This window comes from Pteropus medius, unplaced genomic scaffold, assembly GCF_902729225.1.
Source record: "Pteropus medius unplaced genomic scaffold, Ma_sr-lr_union100, whole genome shotgun sequence".
In the NCBI taxonomy this organism is placed as follows: domain Eukaryota; kingdom Metazoa; phylum Chordata; class Mammalia; order Chiroptera; family Pteropodidae; genus Pteropus; species Pteropus medius.
In genome coordinates this window covers 20,447,115-20,473,783 of record NW_024349519.1, presented here as the reverse complement: position 1 = coordinate 20,473,783, position 26,669 = coordinate 20,447,115, and the positions used below count along the sequence as shown (strand labels likewise).

Here is a 26,669-nt window from a genome sequence, read left to right as displayed (position 1 = left end):
GCAGCGTAAAGCCCTGTCCATGAGGACAGACCAGCCCTCTTCGCTCTTCTAAACCGGTCTGGCAACAATGCGCCTAAGCCTGAGGTCCTCCTCCTCCATCTTCCCCCACAGGGGAAAGGCCTGCCTCATCCAGCCTGATTGTCCTGCCCTGCCACAAGGCGTAAAACTTTGGGGACAGAGATAATTTGACAATCCTTTCAATAAAAGCACTAGCAATTATCCCCGTATCTGATCCCATCTTATTAAGAGTTACAATTATTTACCAAATTTTTAAGACATACTTTGATCAATTTTGTACTACTGATAATTATACAAATAATTTACTTCAGAATAACTTTTAAACACAGAACATTGTGGACACAGAAAATTTTTAAAGATCAATTCTAATTTAGGTACATATTTTTATTGCAAAGAAGTATGCTAGAGTTATCAAAAGATTTGAAAATAGAACTATCTGTATTGTTACCCATTAGAATAAATGTTGGGAGTGGGGGAAAGAAATGTAAATATGATTTCAAGGAGAAAAAAGAATGTTAAAATTTTAACATTAAGGAAGAATTTGTTCTTTAGAAAATGGTTGTGAATATCAAATCATTTATATTCCACCTGATTCATTTAAATATATTTAATGCAAGTTTGTACTTTAAAATATTAATATTTACAATGTCGAAAGTACATCTTTTATACTATTTTAACAAGATGAAAAACTTTAGATGTCTAATAATGTTAGAGATTTTTTCCCCCACAAATCTTTTATGTGCTATACAAGCAAAAATGTTTGAAGATTTTACTCCTAGAGAAGCACAAACATATATACCAGGCTACCTGTGCAAGAATATTTACAGTAACTGTCCATCAGAATGGGTAAATAATTTATGCAGACTATGGATTGCCATAATTAGAAAACAATGTATTATTACACAACAATGAAAATGAATAAACTACAGCTTCACACGAAAACAAATGAGTTTCTCAAATTTAACGCAGAAGTGAAGAACCAAGACACAAAAAATTCCCATGCTAAGGTTCACTTCTGCTCATGACCAAGCAAAGCTGAATTATATTGCTTTGGGATATATATTATGTCATCGCCCAAAATTCTGTGCCCAGAGACTAGCACTATTTCCCTAAGAATCTGTATCCTTGCCCTTTTGACTTGGTTTTGCCATGGGACACGCTTGAGCCAATTGAAGAGAAGACAAGATGCCTGTCACATTCAGTCAGAAGCTCCGAGAGGCATCAAGAGTTTGTTGTGCCTGTTCTACTTTTCTTCCAGGTTCCAAAAGAACTTTTCAACTTGGATTCTGGAATGAAGAAACATGTGAAACAAATCCCAAACCAAACCTGAGCCCTCATGGATGCAAGAAATATGTATGTTTTTCTAAGTCACTGAAATATTTCTATTGTTCACTATGGCAGCAAAATAGGAAGTAACATAGGTAGAAAAACAAGAAAATAACACAACAATGAAGACAGTGGAAAGGGAAGAGGCTGTGATCCAGAAGAGGTATGGAGATGGAGGCTTGGGGTAGAGGGACTGTTCTGTTGATTAGAGTAGTGGTTACAGAGGTACCTGTTGTATAATTATCAAACTATATACAAATATTTTGTGCACTTTTGTTTCCTTTTCTCTATTAAAAATGTAAAAAAGGCAAAAGACAGAAACTTATAAGGATTGTCCTTTGCCTCATTGCAAATATAAATTATTCCATATCACCATCCTTTTCCCATTATTTAATATTAAGCACTATCACCAAGAGATGAGACCAATTTTTACAGTAAAAAAAAAAAAAGTTCATTTATCCTTGGAAAATTTTATAATGAAATGTTCTGAAATACCATCTTACATCAGACAAAATATCTGTGTAAATTATTATAACTAAGTTTATTAATCACTCTCATTTTCTTCTCATTAATTCAATGTACTAAGTGTAGAAGTATAGATAAAAATAGATCCCTCCATAATAAAACTGGCAGTCTATACATAAACGTGTGTCTTATGTGGCAACAAGAGCTATGGAGAATAATACTTTATTATAATAATAATAAAGGATGAAGAATGACAGGAGTGTGATTTTCAAGTCATCAGGGAAGCCCTCTGATGAACTTATGAGAAAGATAAGGGAATCAGGGAACATCTGAGGAAATCATGTTCCAGGGAGAGAAAAAAAAAGAGGTGCACTGATCCTGCAGCAGGAAGCTGCTTGGCAGGTTTGAGGATGAGACAGCTAGTCAATGGGTCAGCTAGTCAGGTGTGTGTTTATGGCAGCTTGTGTCCAGGAAAACAAACACTGCTCGTGTCCTTATATGGGAGCTACAGGATAACAGTTTTGATGGGCCCTCAAGTGTTCAAAATTACCTGCACTGAATAGAGACCAACTCCCAGGTATCTCCTCCCAGCCCAAGTAGCACAGACAACTCTACATCAAAGTTGGGCAACAGCTTTGAGCAGCGCTCCCAGAGGAATCTTTTGCATATTTGAGTTGCACTGAGTGACATAAATAGCAGCAGCCAGGAAAAAAATAAAGATATAAACTGGATGTCCCTTCGGTGAAACAAAAAATTAAGCTCTGGAGGCACTACTAGAAAGATATTTATCAGGTAACTAATGCCTGAGTAATGCCCGAGAAGTGCTTCAAAACCCAACTCAAAATCTCATGCTCATCTTCAGAAAATCTTTAATGCCTACATACTAGAAAAAATGCATTTTAAAAAAAATGTGTAAGATGTTCACAATAGGTTATCTCCTACTGGGATCCAGCAAGGAGCCGGTCTGGCAAAGCTGGTAAGCCTCAGCAAAAAGTGACAGAGGTGACCAGCTATGCAAGATTCTTCTCACCCATCGTTCTGAGGAGTGACTGCCCAACTGGAGATTCTTGTTTCCCAGATGTCCTTGCACCTATGCAGGGCAGTGTAATTTGTTTTCACCCCAGAATATGACTTGGTGATATGTGACACCTGTGGGGCAAGCACTACCCTCCCCACCCAGTCACCGACTCTGGTCAGCCGGCTTGAAATGAAGGCTTGTGAGCCGTGGCGTCACAGTCCTAAAATGTGTGGGAGGCACCTGGATTCTTCAGTCACATGTTGGAAAGCTGCCTGACCACCACACTGGTTCCTTACATGAGCAAGAAACTTATTTTCTTGAGCTACTGAAATTTTGATGTTGTCTATTACAGTAGCTAGTGTTACTTTAATAGAGTATTTAATTGGACTCCCAAGGGTTGAGCTGAGAGCAACACTCAGGTAGCAATCAGTCTCTAATATAATGGCATTTGCAAACTTTCAATGACAAGTGAACAGGATTCCGAACTAGAATAACAGTCTGGAAGATGCCCACACAACTTGGTGAAGTCTTCTAAACAGGATCCAATTAAGTTCAAGATGCCTTTGTAGTGGATTTCTCAGATAATCTCAGAACCCTCCTCCTCCCCATTCACAGCCATTGATTCCTTCCCATCCTCTGTACTCACTAATTTACCACGCAGGTTCCAGCCCTTTCAAGCCGGTGACAAGCCGGGGAGTGGCAATGGCCACAAAAGTGGCAGCCTTCACAAGAAAGGAACAGAGGCCCTTTTGCCCCAAATACCTTCTGCTGGTCAGCACCTTTACTTTTCAACTCCTAGATGCCTATTTTCGACTATACTCAACAGACATGCCAGTAGGATATGTATAAATTACTTAATACAAAAAGGAAATGTCCCTTTGTTATTCTCAAGTGGAAAAAAAAGGCCCCAGCTGAGAAGCTACTCCACCCTTTTAAGTCTATCCCAGTAAGGCACACTGAAGTGCTAAGGTTTCTTTCTGCAGGGTAACTCATTAACCAGCAGACCTACTGAACCCAAAATTCTTGCTATAACTTATCTGGAGAGAAGAAAGGGTCAAAGAAGTGTAAATGTTTAAAAACTAAAGTTTTCACAGGATTGCCCAGATTTGAAGAAAACAAAAAAGCAAAAATTTGGCTTTTTGTATTGTCCCACATAAAACACTTAGGATAAAAAAACAAAAACAAAAAAAACTTACCCTCTAAACTTCTCATTTTCTATTCTTTTGAGGGAATGTTTCTATTGCTTTGAGTTCACTGGCAAATATTCTCTCTTCTGAAAAACTCTTCTCTTCTGAGATAAATAAAAGTAGAATTTCTATCAGTAAGTTCAGTGCAGTCCGACAAGCCAGACATGTGAGAGCAGTAAGCCAAACCAGCTGATGTGCCCAAACATCTGATAGAGGCTCAGCAAATCACTTTCAAATGGGGTCAAGCTGTATATTCTGACCCATTCCTTCATGAGCTAAACAGCCATCTTGCGATTTTTTTAAATGCCTGAGATTTTTTAAACTCAAGTCTATGTTGTGTTTTTTGGTGTTATTTTAAAGTAAATCTTTCTTCCTAACCAGTTACTATCCCTTGGCTCTCTTGTCAAAAGCCTGGGACTGGAAGAATACAGCTCATAGCAAACAGAGCAAGAGCAGCATTTGCCTGAACTGTGCAGGACAATTGGGCTCAAAAGGAAAGAAGAGTCAGATCTAACGTCACCAGGAGCTCAAGAATAAAAATGGCAGCACTTACAAAGGAAGAGAGTGGTAACTGTCCCCATGGTTTAATCACATTAGAAAGACAAGAACGTCATTCATCATCAATATTTATTGGGCGCCTATTAGGTGTGCAAGGCACTATGCTAGGCGCTGGGGAAGATACAAAGACAGATCCAACAAGACTGCCCTCAACGAGCTTACAGTCTAGTATAGGAGCATACAGTCTCTCTCTCTCTCAGAGATTTTAGATGTAATTAACCTCCCCCCACTCACTCCACACACACACACACACACACGAAAAAAAGGGAGTGAGCCAGAGAGCAAGAAAAGAAAAACAGAAAGAAAAAAGAAAAAAACTTAAGCTTACTAGACTGGGTTTCATCCCTTTTTTAATTCAGCAGCTTCACATAAAAAGCACATATCTGAGAATCTTTTAAAATGCACTTTTACTGGTAAACAAAACTCATTTGTTAGAAAAAAATGCTATTTATTGCAATTAAGAAAATCCTCAAACATATCTTCAATATTTTCATTAATCTTTTTCTTATTAATCTGTTTTTGTGAAGTAAACAGTTTCCCAAATTGCATCAGAACATGCAACAACTTTTTGAAACAGATCTCTTTAAACCACTGGCAGTCACATAAAATATACACAGGCTCTCTGCTAAAAGCAAGGAAAGCTTCTGAAATGGATGTTTATTTGCTACCAGAGTTCACAGTTATGGTTCCCCTCCCTCAAAAAGCCTCTCTCATGTCAATTCAAGAAATTATAAAATACCTCCATTAACCTATACCCCAAAGATCCAAAACTTTAGACTAAGCTTTAGACAGAATAGTGGAAAAAAGTTCATTATAATCTAAAGCCCATCTCTTGGTGCTATTACTAGGCTAGCCAGACCCACCAGAGAACTATAAAATAATTTCGATAAAGGAAATTCAAAATAACCCACTTTTGTATTACACCCCAAGGAATTTCTGAAGTTTTCCGTTATTTTCCTTTCAGCAGAGAAACCAAATGTAGTCAACTGGGGGAATAAAAAAACACTGTTACAGCTACTTTAGGTTAAACTGCTAAAGAAAGGAGTTATGTGAGCATTACACGTTAAAATTAACTCCTTTCTAACCATAACTACTTTAGATAAGTGTCTTGCAATTGATCACCTCTGGGCTCAACATTTCTAATCATACTAAGGATTTTATAGGTCTGAAGCCTTGGGTCTTTGCGGAGACTTTATGAAACTTAAAACACTGATGCTAAGGTAGATGATACAGTTATCAAACTGAACATTAAGTCCTTTTTCTTTTTTAATGTAGAATCATGGAAAATTAGCATAGCCATGCACACCCAAAAATGAGTTCCTGAGACGGAGGTTTCTTATTCCACGTGGGAGTATTCTTGTCCTGAGCAGTTTTCCTTAGTTAAGTAAGAGCAAAAAACTATTGATTCATTGTGCTAGTTATGCCTAGTAGAAACCTTGTCCTCACCAAACTCCAAAAAAAGTGGGTGGGCTTGTCAAATAAACTGCAACTCAAGTAAATTTCAACATTCATATCCAAACTAACATCCTCTCATCACAGAGGTAAAATGAACTATTAAACCAGTAGCGGGTCCAGCTCAAACTGCAGGCTTATTGTGCATGTCTTCCTTAATGAGAACATACCCAATTTTTAAGCTTTGACATTACCTATTTTAAGTTTCCAAGTCTACTTGTACAAACCACATGAAGAAATTTTCTGGGTGTAAAGCCTAACAGAAAGAGTCAGATCAATATAAATTAAATATTAGTCTTTCAATCATCTTCCTTTTTCATATTACTAAGGTGCTTTTCTGTTCAATCTCTCTGCTGAACAGATACAACAAATTTTATAGACTTGTGTGGTGTAAAAGAACCACTATTTAAATTGACTAGTCCCACTCTAACATTTTACAGATAAAGAAACCGGGACCCTGAAAAGTTTAATGAAAAAGCTGGGAGCCAAACCCAGTCTAGTCTTCATGGTGCTACACCTCTGACCTTTTCCATGAACACATGACCCTATACACAACAGGTATTAAAACTAACGTAATGAAATGGTGATGTATTTTATATGAGATAAATCTAACAAACGTTTGCTACTAATTTAAACTATTGTTAGAAACATTAGCCCTTTCGGTTACTGCTTTTAAGGGTAAATCATTTGTAGTTGCTTCCTTTGAGGATGTTTATTTGCTCTCTCTAGAAAAAGATGTTAAATATGACCATATAGTCAACCATTTACTACCATCTACTTAAATCTCTAAATTATTTTTACATACATTTGGATTCTTATACCTTTAACAAGTAAAACTAATTTATGCAGAGAATGAAGTACAATATTACCTCTATAAAGGTGTTGGCATCTGAGAATTAGCCACTTCCATACAGGATGGAAAACCTCTTCTAGGAGTGGTAGAAAGGGTGTCCAGGGTAACAAAAAATGTAATGAAAATTATACATGAATTTTGATTAGTCTGTAATCTGAGGTACAGGAGAAAGGATAAGCTTAGAGAATAGAATCGGATCTGAGTTCAAGATTTAACTCCCTTCCTTGCTATATAACCTTCGAGCAATTCACTGAACTTCTAGGTTTTGGTTTCTTCATTTGCAAAGAGTTAACATATGTACTACTTACCTCATTAGATTATTGAAGATAACTTACAGTTAAATACAGGAGAATGCTTATAAATGGAAACACATATCAACAAATATTATTAGCCCAATAATTATTAAAATGCAGACTTACAGAAAATTTTAAATAATTACCACTCAGTGGCAACTAAGCATGCTCACTATAACAAATTTAACTCAGAGGGGAAACCGTGCAAACTTTTCAACTTTCAATGGCAATGATAAAAATTCACAGAAAGATATAATACGAAGGAAAATTTTTAGAGAAAGCACTGAAAGACACACATTTGGTTGACTTATGAGACTTTAAAATGAGTTAGAATGATTTACAGCATATAAAGAGGTATTTAGTCTTTAAGTGGAGAAAGTTGCTAGTCACCTGTAAGAAAAACAAGCAGTATGGATAGTCCTAAGACAAATGGAATAAAATTCCATCACGTTTGGCTATTTTGTAAACCATAAACCAGACTTCTCACAAAGAATCATGTTGCCAATAATCAGACATACCCAAAAGATAAAAGAGAATGTCTACTTCTAAATCACATCCACTGTGACTGACATGAACGCAAGGCATACAACAGTTTTTCTAACTCCACTGGCACCTAAAATGTTAGATGCCCTTCATGCTCACTTACATTCCATTAAGAACAATGGAAATACAAATCTTTTACAAATCCTTATTATATATTTTTCTTATTCTTATAAAATACTCCACTCTGGTGGCCTTATTTGTTTTGATTGTAAAATTAAGTTTAAGTAGCACATTAACCTTTCCCTTCAAATATGCCTTTTGATGTTAGGTCATATACCAAAAAAAAAAAAAAAAAAAACTCCACAAAGAAATTAACAACCAAAAACGAATGAAGATGCAAATGAGATAAATGAGATATGATTCATTAAGTATAAAAATATGTTGTTTCAAATTCAGAATAATTTAATAACTCTTCGTTATTTCATATGTATCTGGAAATGGAACAGATACATGTCCTGATCCTGTCACAAGAGGTAGAATTCCAGCATTTGGTACAACGTTCCAAGATAGGGTTAAAGTGACATTCCTGTTTCCCCTATAAAAAGATATAATAAACAGATGTCAGCAGAAACATTTGTGGTTCAATAAAAACATTTTAATTAAAGCACTAGGGTGTCAAATAATTTTTTAATTGGCTATTCCTAATTGTAATCCTAATCTACAAACATAAGTTTTCTCAAGTCTTTTAAAATAAAAAAATAAATAAAATAAAATAAAAAAAAATGCTGGAAAATGCCAACACTATCTACAATGACCTACCAAACTCACTGATAGCTACTAGAGCTTTCAACCAAAAGCTTAAATGAGTAAAACACAGAGAAAATAAAGAGATTTGAGCTGGAAATCAGAAGACAACAATGTGAACTCTAATTCTATCATTATCTGGATGGACAAACCTTAACAAATCAAAATTTCTCATGGTTGGAAATTATTAATCTGCACAACCGGGGGTTTGGTTAAAAGAGCTCACCCCCAAAACCCTTCCCCCATTGTTTATTCACAGAGCGGAAGAGCTAACTATGACCCGAAAGACCAATTATTCCAGGTTCAGAAAAGTTAAGAGAACCAAAACTAGAAACCCCAGCATCAACTAGGCCAATGCGCTATTTCCTAATGAAGGTTCCCCTGGCAAGTTCCTCCTCCATCTCAAAAGAAGCCCTGTGACCATCACAGTCCTATTCCCACGTATGTGAGCCTTGGACTGGCTGTGTACTTAAGAGTAAAAGCTTTAAGAGTTTGGTTATTATATTTCATATACTGCAAGAACTGAGCATTTAGCTTAGATCCCAGTTTGTATAGCAATATTTCTATCCCATTGAGATCTGTATATTTTGCTTCTCTCTCAACTTTCCCTTTTACCCTCTTTTTGTTTAAAATAAAAATACATCTTTTTCACCCCTTCATTTCATTAAATCTAAAATATGACAAAGAATTGCTCACTTGAGACCATTTCCATCGTCAAAGAAAAAATACTTTGTTTTCATATCTTTCAACAGCAGCTTCGGATTATCACCTCTCAAAACAATCTTGTCCCAAAGGACAACTTGATTCAGAGCCTACATTAAAATGAAAATTAATTAGATTAACTCATCAGAAAAAGCATCTTTGTCACTTTAAATTAAAAAGTACTGGTAAGCAAATAGTTTAATTTATACCAATGAACCCAACTTTGAGGGGATTCCTAAAATCGCAAAACATACAAAATGATAACAAGTGGATAGATATAAGGGGTCAAACTTTTCTTGGGCAAAAGAAATATATTTCCCTAAAGGAAATCATCTTTTTGCTAAGGCAACTGTATTATTTAGGGTCCTCAAAGCTTAATATAAGGTTTTAGACCTATAGGTTTTCTAGAGTGAGACCCTTGGAGAAACAAAAAGGACTAGAATCCCTACAAAGGAAGCATTCTTTTCAATCACTTTTCCCTTAAGATTTCTGAGACTCTCCAACTCAGTATGGACCTTGTATGGGACCAAGGAGTTGTATGGGATTTACCAATTTGAGTACATAATCTTTTTAATTATAGAGTTTATTAGAAGTTTTATAATTAGAAGCTATTAAATCATTAACATCATGCTATTAGTACAGATCATTGCTGCCAGATTATGTCATAACAATTTATGTGTCTCCAAGATTTTTAACTTACTAAGGAATCACTAAATGAAGACTTTTAAATATTTTTTTTACATTAAAACAAAACATAGGCACGTCACTGTTTTATTGTGACAAAATTCTAGAAGTCAGACAACTGTTTTAAGCCACTATTTTGACATATCACAAATAAATTGTCTGGGAAATTTGGGGCATGAAATTGAGAGAAAACACATTTGTGATCACTACTAAATCCCAAGGACTGTGTTCTGAGTAAGCCATCATTCATGAGCTTGTGAGGTCAATTGCTCAGTATGTGGTGACCGCATTAACTAAAAAGAAATATGAAACAGTTATTTCTAAAAGAGGGTTCACATCATCACCATAAAGCCTGCTTCTAACATTAAAGAGAAACATCATGACAGAGGAACACAGAATCAAAGACATGCCAAAGTAAAATTATTTTTTATGTATATTTATTCATTCAGATTATATTACTTACTAGTCATACTGGGGTAAACAAGAATTATGAATATAATTTAGATATATCTGTCACCAAGAAGGTAACAAATGTTATTTGAATGATTTGTTGTGATCTGTAGAAGAATATAAGTGTTTACAGATTATCCCCACAATAGCTTTTTCTAACTGTTTGTTAACAGTTTGTTGATTCTCAAGGGCAGAGCACAAAACTTATTCATTTCAACCCAATATTCCCAGGGCCTAACAAAATATCTAGCATAAAAGATATGCTCAAAATAAATGTACTGTACGATGAACTGACGTGCTAAAAATTCCAGTGAACTAAAAAAACAATCAACAGAAAAAGTTGATTAATCTGTTTCCCTTGAAAATGAATGTAGTTAAAATAAAATATTCATTTCTAACCACAAATCTCCTCTTTATTTGCAACAAAAGCTCTAAATCAGACTGTATTAATAAATTTCTATCACAAACTGTGTTTTAATACATTTTTATCTAATAGCTTAATAGCTAATTATAAAACTTCTAATAAACTCTAATTTATGGTTAAAAAGACTACTAAAACTGGTAAATCCCATACAATTCCAAAACAAAATATTTTTCGATAGATTAATTGTGTATGTATGACTTAATAAGACTACCAAAACAGCTCATGTGTAGACACACACATGGTGTATATATATATATATGTACACAAACACAGAGTATATACATGCATACACATTCACACACATATATATATAAATATTTGAATTTTTTAAATGATCTCAGAGATGATTCAAAAGTTAGTTATCTTTACAGCTTTTGATAATATATGAGTAACTAGAAGTATAAGCACAGCTCACAAATTCTGTCGATTCAAATGTTTTGCTCTCTCTCTCTAATTATAGCTGTGGAGAGAGAATATTTTAGCTTAACGAGTACTACACCTGGGCAGCAATGCTACCACCCCATCTCGCAGTACACTCGAGTTCAACAACATCCTTTCTGATGCTACCATTGGAAGTGGTCTCCAACGGTTTTGACCACAAATTATGTTGAATACAAACCATAAAAATATGTACCTTTGTTTAAAAATTACATACATAATACACATTACTATTATTCGATAATATCGATAGTGGATGTAAATGTGCATTTCAAACAGTCTTCTTGACTAAGATTGAATTTTCTCAGCCAATTTTTTGTTAGATCTATCTAGGTTCTCTCTTTTCTTTCAATCCTTTAAGGTGGCTGAGCAGCTCAAAAGAGGACCAGACATATCAGCTCCGCCACTTTCCTACTGCTTACATGTGCCTGATCATTGGCATTATCTTCAACTGGCAATTTCTTTGCAGGAATCTTTTTAAGCCATTTTCCATCTTGTGAAGATTAGTTTATTTAAAACTAGAAAATATAACCCATTTAATTGGGTCTACACTGCAAAACTTTGCAAAATGCTGAATGTGAATGAATAAATAAATGCATACATATAGCATGGTCAATCTCCTGTCCCAGAATTCCTCCTCTTCCTCCAGAGTATCTGCATGTTTTAGGAAGCATGTGACCACTGACTTAGAGACTGAGTATTAATGTCAGTCCAAATAGCAAGTATTAGTGAAGTTTAACTTCTTTCTCTTTTTATTTTAAATTGAGAAATACACAAATAGACTTGTGGTTTCCAGTATGGCATGTAAAGAACTTAGATGTTGCCACTCTGTCCTAACGTCAAGTAAAAAACTGAACAAACTGACTGCAACTCTTCATAGATCCATAAGAGAAGAAATAATAGCTCTTGTTTTTCTCATATATCTATAAATTACCTTGCATGCACCCCATCCTGGAGACAATACTACAGAAACAGACAAAAAAAAAGACAGAGGCTATCAAAGGAGATGATTTTTAGTAGAGTCACCTCTCCATAGGCTTGTGACTTTTACTACTACTCAGGTTAGATCATCTGAATACATAAAATTTCTATTTTTTCATAAAGAATAGGTTTTATGGATCTACTAAAATACTTCCATATATACTTACATTATTTTTTGTTGAATATTCTGCTGATAAATAAAGAAACAACTGCTTAACATTCCAATCAAATATATTCTCTAGATGTAAGCAAATTAAGGAATATATAAATCATAAAGCAGCATACTTTAAACAGATCTTTTTCTTATTTACAGCAATACTTATACTAAAAAAGAAAAATAAGAGAGGTAGCCCAGAAACATACAGAGCCGCTAGTTTAATAAAAATATATAGAAGATAAATATATTGTAAAATACAGCTCATTCCTAAGTAAAAAAATATCAGTAAGGTTATCAGTACCGTTCCCTAATCCTCTAAGTACTCCTAGCTAAGATACTTTAATTAATAAGAACAAAGAAATAAAAAATTCGGTTGTTTGTAACATCAATTCATTAAGTCTAAAAGTCTAAAAGAAACAGCATTTAATAATTCAAGCACATGATGCCACTGGAGTTCTAAAGTATAACCAGTTCTCACAATTTAAATGTCATGATATGCAAATGTGAAATAGGCTCTGCATTAAACCAGGTATAATAAAATGTTGCTTTGGACATACACCAATACAGATCAAAATATCTCAATTCATGAAGTACTTTGGTAGGATATACAGCTAAACACGAATCTGGTTTCATTAAGTTTACCAGAGTGAAAAATAAATTACCAGGATTAATTATAAGACTAGCGTCACTGAGAAATTATCTGAGTTAATGTTTAGATTTTACTAAGCATTATATGTAAATGGTTAAGTCATTTTATTATGTGTTTACGTACTAATAGTAACATGTTCAAGATATTCCCATTTTAGATGTGTATCCACTAAGAATCACTACTTTAGAATGGAGAAGTCTAGAACAGTGCTTTATAAGAACAGGTACAATTTCAAGTTTTAGCAGCAACATTAAGAAAATCTGACTAAACTACAAATGATGAGACTGAGCATATATAAATACAGTAATTGAGACACCAGAAAATTTCACTAATTGTCCAGATACACAAAGTTATTACTTTCGCATTAGATCCAAACTACCTCTTACTAGTTTTTTTTAATGATATGGACATAAATTTAGACAAAGTTTAGCATAGGACTTTTCTGATGGTGGACTGTTTCCTAAAAAAGTGCCTATAGAACTAATTCCTGGTTCACTTCTAAATGCAATTAATTTATTTCTAAAGAAATCAAGTTAAAATTCCATGATAGTAAAGAGAATCAGGTAAACTCCCCAGATACATGATCTGCTTCGACTGCTCAGTTACTTTACCTAAGTTCAGGCAGTTCAATCTCCATAATCAATTTTAATCTTGAGGTTTTAAAAAAGACAGGTCTGGCTAGAAGTGGCAGAGAACAGTGCTGCCAACATATTAATCTAAGACCCTAAAAGAAGAACAAACTGGCCAAAATGATGAATCATCGAAAGGTGGAAACTCAAGATAAAGTATTTAAATTATAGTCATTTTAAGGTAATTACTTTAACTGTTAATATTTCTCTATTATAAAAGTACTTATAAAAAGAACTATAATGGAAAAATGCTAATATAGCTTACTAATAATCATTTTGATAATGACTTTCAAACCGTAACATATACTATTCACTGTTTTAACATGTTTCTGTCAGCTATCATAAAATATGAACATATTTTGGGGGACATACATAAAATACTCTATCAAGGTAGGCTGAGAACTGGTTAACATTCTTCCTTCTTTAATCCAAAGGTTCTTTCTTTCCGAAATATAAATTCAAACTATCTCGAACCTTTCAATCTATTTAATGTTTCTATGAAATTTCAATCTATTTAATGTCACACAGTAACTCGTGAATCTATAAGTTTTCTCCAAGTATGAACAAGGAGGTATTAACACTATTTTACTAATGAAAACAAAGGTCTAGAAATTTCCAAGGTTTGAGTGATAGTCATACTGTCCACAAAATCAATAATCAATATGTGTATCATGAAACTAGAGAAAAAGCAATGAAATAATTTCTTAAAGGATATCTGCAGTTATATCAAATGTAATGAATCCCAGATCACTCCTTTCTCTAGGTCCAGTGAAGTCTTCTACATTTTTTCTAGAAGTAAAGATAAAATTTTTACCATACTGCAAACATAACAGCATACAAAATTTATATAATTCCTTAGGTGAAGTGAAAGACAGGATCTAGTTGTTTGCACAGGTGAAACAGCAATCCCACACAAAAACAAGGAGAAATCAGAGAAACCTGTAAGAAAATAGGATAAACATTCTAATTTAATATAAAAGTAGGTCTTTAGCTACTTTCATGTATCTCAAAAGAATCGCTAACGAAACCTACGGGGAGATTAAAAACTAAATACTTGATATCAACCTATTTAGGAAGACAGGTAGAAGAAAGTTACAGATGACTATAAGGTGGTGCGGAAAACTAAGATAAAATGATAACTGCTATTTACTGAGTGCTTACTATGTATATGTGTCAGGTTCACTACATATTTTTCACAATTATCTCAAACAATTTTCACAAAAAATCTAGAAGTAGTATTTCTATTTTAGACAAAAGTAAATTAAGGCCCACAATGGTAAGAAACTTAAAATTGACAAAAACAGCTGTTTGGTGTTTACATGTCCCAGCTCTGCTAAACTCTCACAGAGTCGATAGGGGCAGTGCTCGTTTCCACTCTGGATCTGATTTTTAATATAAGAGTGCATGACATCGACATGGCAAAAAAGGGGGGAGAGGGGGCTGGGGGGCAGTAGCTATTAGGTGATCGTCCTGTTGAGATTCTGACAACAAAGAAAACTAAGGTTGAAGAAAGAGAAAGAACTTGTTGGAAGATGAAATAAAGGAGAACCAGAAAAAAATGCAACGTATCAAAAAAAAAAGTGCTAAGGAATAAAAATTATCAAAGAAAAAAAAAGTAGACAACAGTGAAATGACAATGTCATTCTGAAATTCTATTTTTGGCCCGTTTGCAGATTTATTCAAGCGGTTGGCTCTTAAAAAATAACCACCACGCCGTATTAGAGAGCTAAGAGGCGGAATTCTCTCAGTGCATCCTAACCGCTCTGCCAACTTCAAAGCAGCTGCAAGTATTTGCTGCCTAGTGAAAGAGAAAAGACAGAAACTGTAAAGGAAATGTCAAACAGGGCAAACTCTGGTTCTCAACGGCCCAGCAGAGCGGCTGAGAAAACCGGCGGCACCTCGGCCTGGAAGGCGGCTGCCGGGGGTGTCGCGCTGCCCGGGGCGCGGACGCGGGGTCCCAGGCCGGCTGGGCGGCGGCGCGGGCGTGCTGTTGTGTTGCTCCCTCATTGGCCGGGCGTGGGCGGAGGGAAGTGAGGAACAGGAAGGAAGCAGAGGCACTGACCTGAGGAACACTCAAAATTAAAATTTAAGAGCGAGCCCGGGAATTTGCAGCGGAGGTGTAGGAGTTCGAAGGGAAGCCGGGAAAGCCCACGCGGTGCACCCGGACGTCTGCCCCGGCGGAGGGAGGTCGCCCAGGACGAGAGACCCGCGGCGGCCCGCCCTCCGCCCCCACCTCGGCCCAGCGCTCTCCACGTGCCCTGCCCCGCCGGCCAGGCCTCGGCCACACTCACAGCATGATCCGCGAGACGTGCAGCCGCACCGGGACGCTCCTGTCTTTGAAAGCGGTGGTGATGAAGCAGCCGAAGGTGAGCGCCGCCATCACGCTCAACGAAAAGGCGAACAGCGAGTTCGCCCGCGACAGCACCGTGTTCATCGCGGCCGTGTCCGCCGAGCCCTGTTCTACACTCACAACCAGGACCCTGTTCCGGCCACGGACCGGCTCCTTGCGATCCGCGCCGCCTGCGCTGCGCGCGTTACGGGGGCGCGCGCCGCCGCCGCCCCGCCTTCTTTCCGGTCCTCCGACGCGAGCGCGCGCGCGCGCACCCGCCTCCCGGGACACACCCACCAGGCGACAGGACCGCGCCGAAAGGCCGACGCTGAGCCGCGCGTGGGCCCGCCCCTCCTCTCACCACCAATCAGCGACGTACAGGGGAGGGGCGGGGTTTCTCCACGGATGGCCCGCCCCCGTCCTTGCTTCCTGTCCTCGGGCTGGTTGACTCGCCCACCATCCTTTCTCGGTCTTTACGTCCTGTACTTAGGGTCTGCGGGTTCGTGATTGCTTGTTTCATTAATTTGTACTTAAAACCAGAAACAAAGCAAGATAGTTTGGAGCGTGTCCCGACGTGTCGTGTTCGGCAGCAGCACTTTGCAAAACACTTTCCCCTTTGTCAGATTGGTCAGTGTTAGAATTTAAGCTTTTTTGGAGGTCGTAAAGAGGAAAAGAGGCCATCCGCATACCTAAAAGCAGTCCGCCTTTACACTGCTAATGTTAGTACACTTACTATTAATGCTTTGCCTTTCAACAGCAGCTAAAGCTGTCTTAGACTATAAGGATTGATGTTATCAATTCTAATATATGCGTTTTACATGGTATTTCCTGTAACTAACAGGATGACTCCACTGGGTTCTTGGGATCAAAGGAGATGATGGCTATAAAATTGCTATACAGCACAATGTGTAAGAAAATTAGCAATCCATAAATACATAATGGCCCAGAGGGGCTCTAGGGTTCAGACTGTGCCAGTCTGTCCTTAAATATACTGTCTGCTAACACTTCCTTTCACAGCTAGGGATTTTTGTAATTTAAAAAAAAAAAAAAAGATTCAGAGAGTCAAGTAATCTCAAATTAATTTTTTATAATTTTGCATCTAAAAACCAAAAGAGGTTGAGATTATCTGGCCTAGAATAAGATAGGTGCAAAACAGAAATGATGATCTCACCCTGATTCTGGCTTATGTTGTCCATTGTTGAGCCCTCACTTCTTTGTATTGTTCATTATCATTCAATTAATTTCTTAAGCCATACAGTTAGGATTATTACTGAGTGCTTGCTGCATTTCCGTTCAAGCTTCAAGAGTACAGCACTAATAAGAGAATATCTGTGCTAAATTGGAATAGAGCCAAGTAATGACAAATGGAGAGATCCTTAATTGAGTTTAAAACCTAAATTTTTATCTCCCAGGAAACCATAGTTTATTCAAGAGAGCAACCATTATTGAAAGTCTACTGTGTTGCAAATGGTACAGAGATGTGTATGAATCACTTTATACCCTCATGAAGCTTATAATCTAGTAGAATCAAAATAAAAACACAAATCTGAAATGCAAAATATAAATACCAAGGAAGTTACAGAGTGCTCTGGACTTCAAAGGAGGAAAAATTCACATCTGTGGTGATGTGGGGGCAAAGCAATGTATGTAAAATATTTAACACAATGCCTACATAGCATGTCTTAGGTATTCTCATTAGAGGATGGCTTAGAAAAAGGATGCTCATTGTCACAGATATTGATGTCCAGGAAGAATATTCCAAAAGATACAGTACAGATATGTCTAAGAGACACCCAATAGTCTGGCCCAGCTAAACAATGTACGTATAAAGGATTAGGCAGAAATAAGGCTAGAAAGGTAAATTAAGGCCCTACTGTAGAAAACCAGTCCAAAAAGTTGGGACTTTATATCAAAGGAAATCACATATAAAACAAGAGTGGAATCAAGAAACTGGCAGACATTTATAAATTATATGTAGAGAGTAAGTGACAGGATGAGGACAATGGGACAGAAGAAAAGGAAGACGGATAGGGACATTTCAGAAACATAATCTGTATGATTTTGCAACTGCTTAGATAGGGCTGGGATCTGCAAATATGAGGAAAGTAGATTGTGAAAGCACAAATAAAGTTAATATTGCTATAACAACATGGCTCGAACTTGAGTGACTGAGAGTGCCAAAAACAAATCTACAAAAGGAGTAGAGAATTCTCTAATTCTGTTGTATTTCTCCAATTGTTGATTTGTATTTGCTAGATATTTAATCGTAAAATGTACATTAGAGACCATTTGACCTTTTCCTTTCTAGTTCTTATATTTCTCATTCTTTTCTGTTGTCCATCACAGTGGTCAACATTTCTAACATAATGCTCAATAATAATGGGAGATAATGCTCAATAATAATGGGAGATAACTGGCCTCCTTTTCTTGTTTCTGAATTTAACAGGAAAGTTCTTTTTATTTCTCCACCAAGTAAGATGCTGGCTTTGAGCTGTGTGGGCAATGTGTGTGTGTGTGTGTGTGTGTGTGTGTGTGTCTGTTTGTATGCGTATACCTATATCTATATTTCATATTGATAATGAAATATCCATTAATTCTATTCTATTGACAGGGTGAGTTTTTTTTAACATGAATGAGTGTTGAATTATTTTCAAATGCATTTTCTATATCTTTGAAGGTGATTATATAATTTTTCTCCCTAGCTCTATGCTACAGACTGAATTCATATGTTGAAATCCTAACTCCCAAGGTGGTGGTATTAAGAGATGGGGACTTTGGGAGATCAGGTCAATGGGAAGAAGCCCCCGTGAATGGGATGAGCACCCTTATAAAAGAGACCTGGGAGAACTCTCTTGACCCTACTTCATGTTAGGACACAGTGAGAAACTGCCCGTTTATGACCCAGGAGGCCAGCTTTCACTAGACACTGAATCTACCAGCACCTTGATCTTAGATGTCTAAGGCTCCAGAACAGTGAGAAATAAATGTCTTCTATTTATAAGTTGACTTAACCTAGACTACAGTAGTTTATTATAGCAGTCCAAAGGGACTAAGACACTCTATTAATATGATGGATTAAATGAATTGATTTCCTAATATTGAACCATTGTGCCTTCTTGGAATAAACTCCACTTGGTCATGATAAATTAATTTTTAATATGCTCTTGGGCTTTCATTGCTAATTGTTCTTTTTGTCATAAATATTCATAAGTGAAATTGTTTTTTCTTTTTTGGTCGTAACTTTACACTCAAATTATAAAATGAATTTGTAAGTTTTTCTGTTTTTTTCTATGTACTGGGATGTTTTAAGTAGCATTTAGATTATCTGAGCTTTAAAAATTGGGTAGAAATTCCCATGAGATACTATTTTTCTATTTTGATGGTTATTATTAATTCTAATCACATATATTTGTTTTCTCCCTTTTTTCTTGATTATTTTATTTAGTACTTTTTCTTTGTTGATTTTTTTCCAAAGAACTTTTATATTTCCTGCTTCTACTGCTTTGTCTTCTTATTCATTATTTTTTTAAATATTATCAAGTTTTTTTTTTTTATTCCACTTTTCCTTGGTTTACTAGCTTTAGGAATTAGACATTAAATTGCTATATTTTCATTTTTATTGTTATGATAACTGCTTTATCTGCATCCAAAATTTTCTGATATATTGTTTACATTTCCTATTTCTCCTTTGAGAAGTACTGTAATTGTGTGTGTGTGTGTGTGTGTGTGTGTGTTAAATTTCCAGAAAGAAGGACTGTTTTGACTGTTTTAAATTAATGTCTGGTTTTATTTCACGTAGCCATCGAATGCTGTTTGTATTATTTCTGTTCTTTGAATTATTGAGATCTTCTGTGTGGCCTAAAATGTCACTTTTGGGAATATCAATGTGCACTTGAAAAGGTGATATATTTTCTATTAATGGTATATGGAATTTGACATATATGTATGAGATCTACCTTATTGATTATGTTATGTCTTTTATATCCTTAATTTTTCATTATCTTGATTTTGTTGGATTGAGAAAGATGTGTTAAATTCTCCAAATTAATATATTTTTGTCTGTTTCTCCTCTCATCTTTATAGTTTCTGCTTTATAAAATGTGTTATGTAACTGTTGTTTTCATTATGAATGGTAATCTTTAGCCTTATAAAGTATTCTTTCACTCTTAATGCTTTTGATCCGAAGTCTAGCTTGTCAAATACCAAAATTGCACAGAAGGAAATTGAGACTATTATTTATCTGAAGTAATGTTATGGACCTCAAATTAAAGTTTAGCACTTTTTCATTAAATTTTTTTCTACTCTTTGTTAGTTTCTACTCAGAACCTAATGGCAGTGGTGAGAGAAGACATTGGAGTGCTCTGTCACTTTATCTGCATATATATTCCTCTGTAACAGTCAGCTAAGAAAAAGGAAGAGGAGTACATTATTTAATGAGGAAATACTTTAAATAAAGCTGTATGCACCTAGATAGTTAAATGGTAGAAAAAGGAGATGAACCCAAAGAGATGAGCATTGTAATCAAATATGTTCTTGTTAGGGATATCTGAAGTGTCTATGAAGCACCAACCTACCTAAGGAAGTTGCTGCAATGGAATATGTTATAGGTCTGACACATTGAGGACTCCACCTGAAAATATTTTTCACGAAGACTATAAATTATACTGTCCATCATGGAGTGTCATACATTTTTCCATCTTTTTCAGTGTCCAGGACAGAACCTTGCACATAGTAGATGTTTTAAAAAATTCTAATTGAATTGTGATACCCTTAATCCATAGGCTATGGTATTTTTGAAGACATTTCCATGGGAAAAATGTATGTCATACAAAAGTAACAAGCATTTTAATTGTAAAATGATAAAATGGTATAAATTGGTATAAATTGATTCCATATTCCCTGGACAAAGCTAAATTGGATATGTAGGCCGAGGGCAAATTATAGAACGCTTGATGCAAGGATAATAAGTTTAAACATTATCCAGGAGATGATAGCAATGTAGAGGATTTTAGATCAGTTGAGTATAAAGACCATGTGGGCTCCAGGTAGGTAAGTAATTTCTTAGGGAAGGATGAGACTGCCAGCTGGTAGACCAGGTGAGAGATTATTGCAGTAGTTCAGATGAGAGAATCAAGGTGTAAATCAAGGTCATGGCAGTGCAAATGAAGTGAAGGAGCAGATACATCTTTGGATTCCCTATAATTTCATTCACAGCTTCCAGTCCACTGTCTTTGCCACCTGTATGCACCTGATTGTTAGCCTGCATGACAAGTTGGCTCATGTGTTCACATGCACATGGCAGATTAGTTCATTGAGGATCTTTGAGAGGAGTATGAGAAATTATACCAGAGACCACTGGTTTCTGAGGATCTATACCTCACCCCCTTCAAGTAAAATAAAAAAGAAGCCCTTCCATATTCCCCAGACAAACACATTCAGAAATTATTGGGATTCTTTGGATAGTTTAGGTAATTAATATGCAGCTTCTCTGTTTATATGATCTAGACAACTACCCTTTTTGGAAAGTGAGAGGGGCTAATGAAGCCTGTGGCATTCTCTTAGTTGAAGAACCTAATCAACTTTTCTCTCGGCCTTTTCTGACTCCTCCAGAAACTCACTGTTGAAACTATATTTCTAGCATTCTATGGTAGACACTGGGTCACCAGAGAACACAGGTTCTAATTTGTATCACTGCATACACAGCCAATGAAAACTAGTCTCAGCTGTGTATGGGGCTTTGAAAGAGCTTTCAACCTTTGGGACATTACATGCTACACAGAGTTGGTCAGTACCCTGTTTTAACAAATTCAGACCACCACAGCTCTAGAATGAATGAGATCCAGAAATTCAGACCATGCCTGGTAAGGTTTATTACCTTCTGTTACTCATTTGAGCTCTTTTTATTATATGAACGTTTCGAGATACCCTTTGGCGAACGAAGCCAAAATATCCAGAATGGAAATAAAAGGGGGAAGTTATGATAACTGTGTAGAATAGTTAACATAACAGGCCTGAGACCTCTATCCTTCAAAGTACCTGCTTGCAAGATTGACACTTGGCTGGCATCAGGGGAGCAGTTCCCTGCACTGAAGTAAATCTTTCCCCAATTGATAAAAGTGACTTACTATGCCTAAACTATTTGTAGAAACTGGTTTCTGCCAAATACCCACTTTCCTTCTGGGAGTCTAGAATTTTGATAGAAGGTGTCTACATGACCACTTCCAGGTAAAATCCCTGGGCACTGAGTTTCTGATGCATCCCTAGTTGACAACACGTGTTTTCACTATCCATTGCTGGGGGAATTAAGCACACACTGAGTGTCTCTACTGGGAGAGAAGTCTCGGAAATGTGGGCTGGTTTCCTCTAGACTGCTTCCTATGCACATTTTCCCTTTGCTGATTGTTTTATAATCCTTTCACTGTAATAAAGTGAGTATATGACTCTATACTGAGCCCTGTGAGTCCTAGCAAACCAACAGACCTGAGGTGGTCTTAGGGACCCCTGACACCAGGACTGTCTCCTATTTCATTAATTTTCATATTAAATATCCTTTAAGGATTTCTACCAAAACCTAGAGAAAACTAGAGAAACTTAGCTCCATTCTATTCTGTAGGGAGAAAAAGAGGTTTTTTTGTTTTTTTCTTATCCTAAGTCCTATTAATGAATTCAGTCTTTTGTTCAGGGTGCTAACTGCTCGCATGTTTTTCGTTTTCCCCGTTATACCTTGCATTAATTCTGCCTGGCCTTCAGATGCCTTGCCTTCTCCCCTCTGTTCCCAGCACCTGCCTCACACCCTGCTTGTCATGTTAATTCATGTGGACGCATTTCTGTAGGTTCTCAACCTTGAGTTACCTCCTCAGTATTGATTTTCGCAGTCTTCTCCTTCCACACATATCCACAGCATTGGTTGGGAGGCGCTTTCACTACTTGTTCATTATCACTGAGCCACTCAGTGGCTTCATCAGCTCCTGTGACCTCCCTGCAAGGAAAACAAATCGGGCAAAGTCCATTATGTTAGTCAAGTATATTCTGTGTGTAGACCTATTGCCCCTTTCACGCTTCTTATTTATATATGTAAAGCCAAAAAAATTTAAAATCAATATATGATAGAGAAGATTAAAAACTTGAGTAATACCTAAAATCGCTATTTTTTCTGAGACTTTTTTTTAGCTAATAGGAATACTTAAAAAGTTAAAAACCCATTTGCAACAACAACAACAAAAAGAATAAGGAAATATCTGAATTCTTTATATCTTTATTTTGAGGTCTGTGCTGAAGAAAAAAAACTGTTTCGAGAGAATTTTATTAGATTTTAGTTTCTGAATCCTTATATTGGAAAGAAGTCCAAAGTACTGCTCAAGTGATTTGAATATACTACTAAAACAAATTTTTGAAGCACAGATCCTGTGGTTTAATCGTATGTCATATTGTGGGAATCAGTCACGAGTGCATGATATCCTAAGAGCAGGTGGAGAAGCAAAGGACTTGGACTTGGCATAAGATCTGTAACAGATGCCAAGAAAATGATCTTGCCATGTACACTGATTTTACCATAAAGACTGGCGAGACCTAGTTCCCTAAGAATGCTCTGAGGACAGTTGTGAGTCAGGCAGCAGTCAGCATCTGGGATCTGAGTTATACGTGGACCCTTCAGGTGTCTTTCTACATTTACATTACTCCTTTGCATAAGACACTGTTCACTATAAATTACCATGTTCAACAGTTGTTAATTCTTGTAACAACTTTTTTGGGAACCATCCCAAATGATTCCTAACACCAAGTGATTCTTGACACAAAAATCCCTAGAAGAAAGCAGTGAATAGATCATGTCTTCCATCTTTTCTTAAACAAAAATAATGAAAAAACAAAACTTTAGTCTCTGCAAACTACATTTCTTCTCTTTCTGACTTCACTGAGATTTTGGATACATGACACCTGCACTTCCCTTTGGTTCAGCAGCTTAGAGAGAACTTATAATTCTGCATAGCCTAGAATCAATATTTTTAAGGTAAGAATTATTTTTCATTTGTGTAACATCTTTTAAAAGTTATTTAAATGTTTGGGGAGAGAATTGCTAGAATAAAACATGTAGATGATGGACATCTGCAATATATCATTTACATTAATTCTCACAGAATAATTCTTGATAAATCTTTTCTCTAAATTTTTTTTCGTTTTTTTGTTTGTTTGTTTTGTTTTGTTTTGCCACATAACTTTGACATATTACATGTACTCATTGGGCTTGATTTTCTCATCATAAGAGAAGAGCCCTGTGCTGGGGAACTTGTAATAGTGACAGTACTCGGGCATAAGGCAGATAAATGGTAATTAAGCAAGGCGTGTCCATGCAGAGCTATAACATACCATTGGGTTTTCAAGGCAAGACTCCAAGGTACTATATTGGATAATCAGGCTGAACTTACAGATCACTACCATGGCAGATTCTCAGTCCTGTCTACGGTGGGGACAAGAATGGGGAGAGAATGTATATTACAATTTGGATAACACATGGCTACTCAGAAATCACTAAGGATGCTAAAGGAGCAAAGCTCTCATAGCTGAGCTCCCAGATCGCAGTTAGGTATCTTTGATTAAGTATGCTGAACTCCAGAGCATAGGGGTATTGATGCTATTGATAATCTTGTTTACTGCAGTCAGGATTGACTAAACAGCAACAGAACTGAACCTATAGATTATAAAGAGGAGGGAGGTCGTGTGTCATAGCCATAAGGAGCTGAGAAAGAGAAACAGAAGGAGAATATATGGAGAGTGGGAGTGGGAGGGTTAATGTTAAATGACTATATTTATTTCTGTTTTAAAACAAAATTTCGATGATTATATGAAGTGGATGGACAAAATCTCAAAACTTTTTTTAATAAAAAGATAATTACAAATCTAAAAAAATGCTCGTACAAATAAAAAATGGATTTCTAACTCTCAATTCTGTGGTCTTTATCAAGTTTTTAAAAATTTTTTTCGATCTGTGTGTAAATTTGTTACTCTATAATCATATGATACGTACTAACTAAATGCAAATAATAATTTTTTAAAATTTCAAGTTCAAATAATTTCCTGTTAATGAATCATTTCAACTACTCATTCATTAGAACACAGAGCAGCCTGTAGTACAGATATTTTCCCACTAATTAAATGCATTTTGCTGTTTGTATTATATAAACTACCTATCATAACACCTAGAATAGTGTGGGCACTCAATAAATGAAAGCTGTTAGTATCATCATTACTAAAACGCAGTTTTACCTAAACAAATATTTTGAAATAAAGACTTCACATGCTATTAAAGTCATAGTTATATTTTCCCCAAGCTTTTATATAATAATCACATTTAGAAAGAAAAGAGCATTGAGACAAATATTAATTAAAAATAATGCAATAGATGATATGAAGAAGCAGTGCCAGTGTGAGACAGAAAGACCTTAAAAATACATTTCAGAATGGGATGTAAAAATTTAGAGATTATCTGTAGATATAAACCTATTGTTAATTATTTAAGTTATTTTCTATTACGCGAAGTAAAAAAAATTGACAGAAAGGTAGTGGGGGTGCAAATGGTGAATGGAAGAGTAGAAAAAAGGAAAACTCCTTTAGAAACATGCCCTCAGGAGGAAAGCCAATTTCGTAAAAGCCAGATGTGAGCAGAATTGCCGTCTGCGGATAAGAAGTCAAAGACTCTGGTGTTTGGGAAGACACTGCTTCAGCATTGCAGTGTGACAGAAGAGACTATTAGAAGCACTGTGGTCCTGTTTATCATCCAGCAGTCCTGCAATGCCTGAGGGGAAGCCACAGCATAACCACAGAAGCTGCAGCTGTGCCTGTCATCTGTGCCCTCAGCTCTGCCATCACTCTTTTTCAGACCAAGCTATAGCTATAAGTGGCCCGATATTCAAATTTGAGGTCACGCCAAAGCTATAAAACAGATGTTGGATGTAGCTGAAATAAAAAATAGTATATGACAAAAGCCTAAATAGTACAAGAGAGGGTGATTCTCCAAGCTATCCATCCCCATTATTTCATGGGACTCCAGCTCTACCTTTAGGAGAAAAGATCTCTGAATGAGTGGGGCTTATCAGTCAATGTCATTTTCATGATAGCTACCATGTATTTATTTACAAGCCTCCTGTGTGCCAAGCATCGTGATAGTATTCCCTTTTACTTTCATTTACTAGATATACAATAATGAACAAAACAGATTCAGTCATAAAGCTCATGGTTTACAGCCTAGAGGAGAAGATAGACTTTAAACAAGTAACATATGATCCCAAATTGTAATAAGTGCCGTCAAGGAAAAGAGGTTGCTAAGAGCAATTCTAACAGAGACTGGGTGGCTAGGGCGGCCTAGAGGAAATTCCATTAAGATGTTTCCGGGACAAGAAAAAGAGACTGTGAACCAAAATGGCTGGAAGTCTCTTCTCTCACACTCCAGGTCATGGAGAAGTAAAGCAGGCTTCTTGGAGGGTGGCTCAACCATGTCTCAGGAGCCTGGGTTCTTCTTTCGGCTCTGCTGTCTACAGTATCAGTTTCCTTTTAAGTCTGGGACTTTTTATGGTTATAAGATGTCTCAAAGGGGAGTAGGGGTAGAAAAGGGTAAATGTGGTCAAATATATGGTGACAGAAGGAAATATGACTAGGTGGTGAACATACAACACAATACACAAATGACGTATTGTAGGTTTGTGTGTTTGAAACCTATGTAATTTTATTAATCAATGTCACTCCAATAAATTTAATTTAAAAATATGTCTCAAACA

The 26,669-nt window shown here is 36.3% G+C and overlaps 1 protein-coding gene across 2 annotated transcripts; it reads right to left on the bottom strand.

Annotated features, from left to right (window-relative positions):
* Positions 1-384: 384 nt before the first annotated feature.
* SPCS3 (signal peptidase complex subunit 3) lies at positions 385-16,128 on the bottom strand. 2 transcript variants are annotated; one of them, XR_005657242.1, is made up of 7 exons: positions 15,863-16,128; positions 14,287-14,360; positions 12,304-12,380; positions 9,154-9,269; positions 6,894-8,248; positions 4,024-4,118; positions 385-1,304 (listed from the first exon to the last, which is right to left on the bottom strand). XR_005657242.1 is itself a non-coding variant. In XM_039882592.1 (5 exons), exons 1-5 carry the CDS (start codon positions 16,003-16,005, stop codon positions 8,116-8,118), a joined length of 543 nt encoding a protein of 180 aa, XP_039738526.1. In that variant the 5' UTR covers positions 16,006-16,128; the 3' UTR covers positions 4,628-8,115. The 2 variants fall into 2 exon arrangements, 1 of the variants encoding a protein (XP_039738526.1); XM_039882592.1 differs by lacking the exons at positions 385-1,304; positions 4,024-4,118 and having other exon boundaries at positions 4,628-8,248.
* Between the last annotated feature and the right edge of the window lie 10,541 nt (positions 16,129-26,669).

Excerpts from the sequence above, each read along its gene's own strand:
- SPCS3 (XM_039882592.1), bottom strand. The coding sequence starts at position 16,005 with ATGAACACGGTGCTGTCGCGGGCGAACTCGCTGTTCGCCTTTTCGTTG. Across the intron at positions 12,381-14,286 it reads TACATTTGATATAACTGCAG|ATCTAGAGAATATATTTGAT; the intron begins ATATCCTTTAAG and ends TAATTTGCTTAC. Across the intron at positions 9,270-12,303 it reads AATATTCAACAAAAAATAAT|GCTCTGAATCAAGTTGTCCT; the intron begins GTAAGTATATAT and ends ATTTTAATGTAG.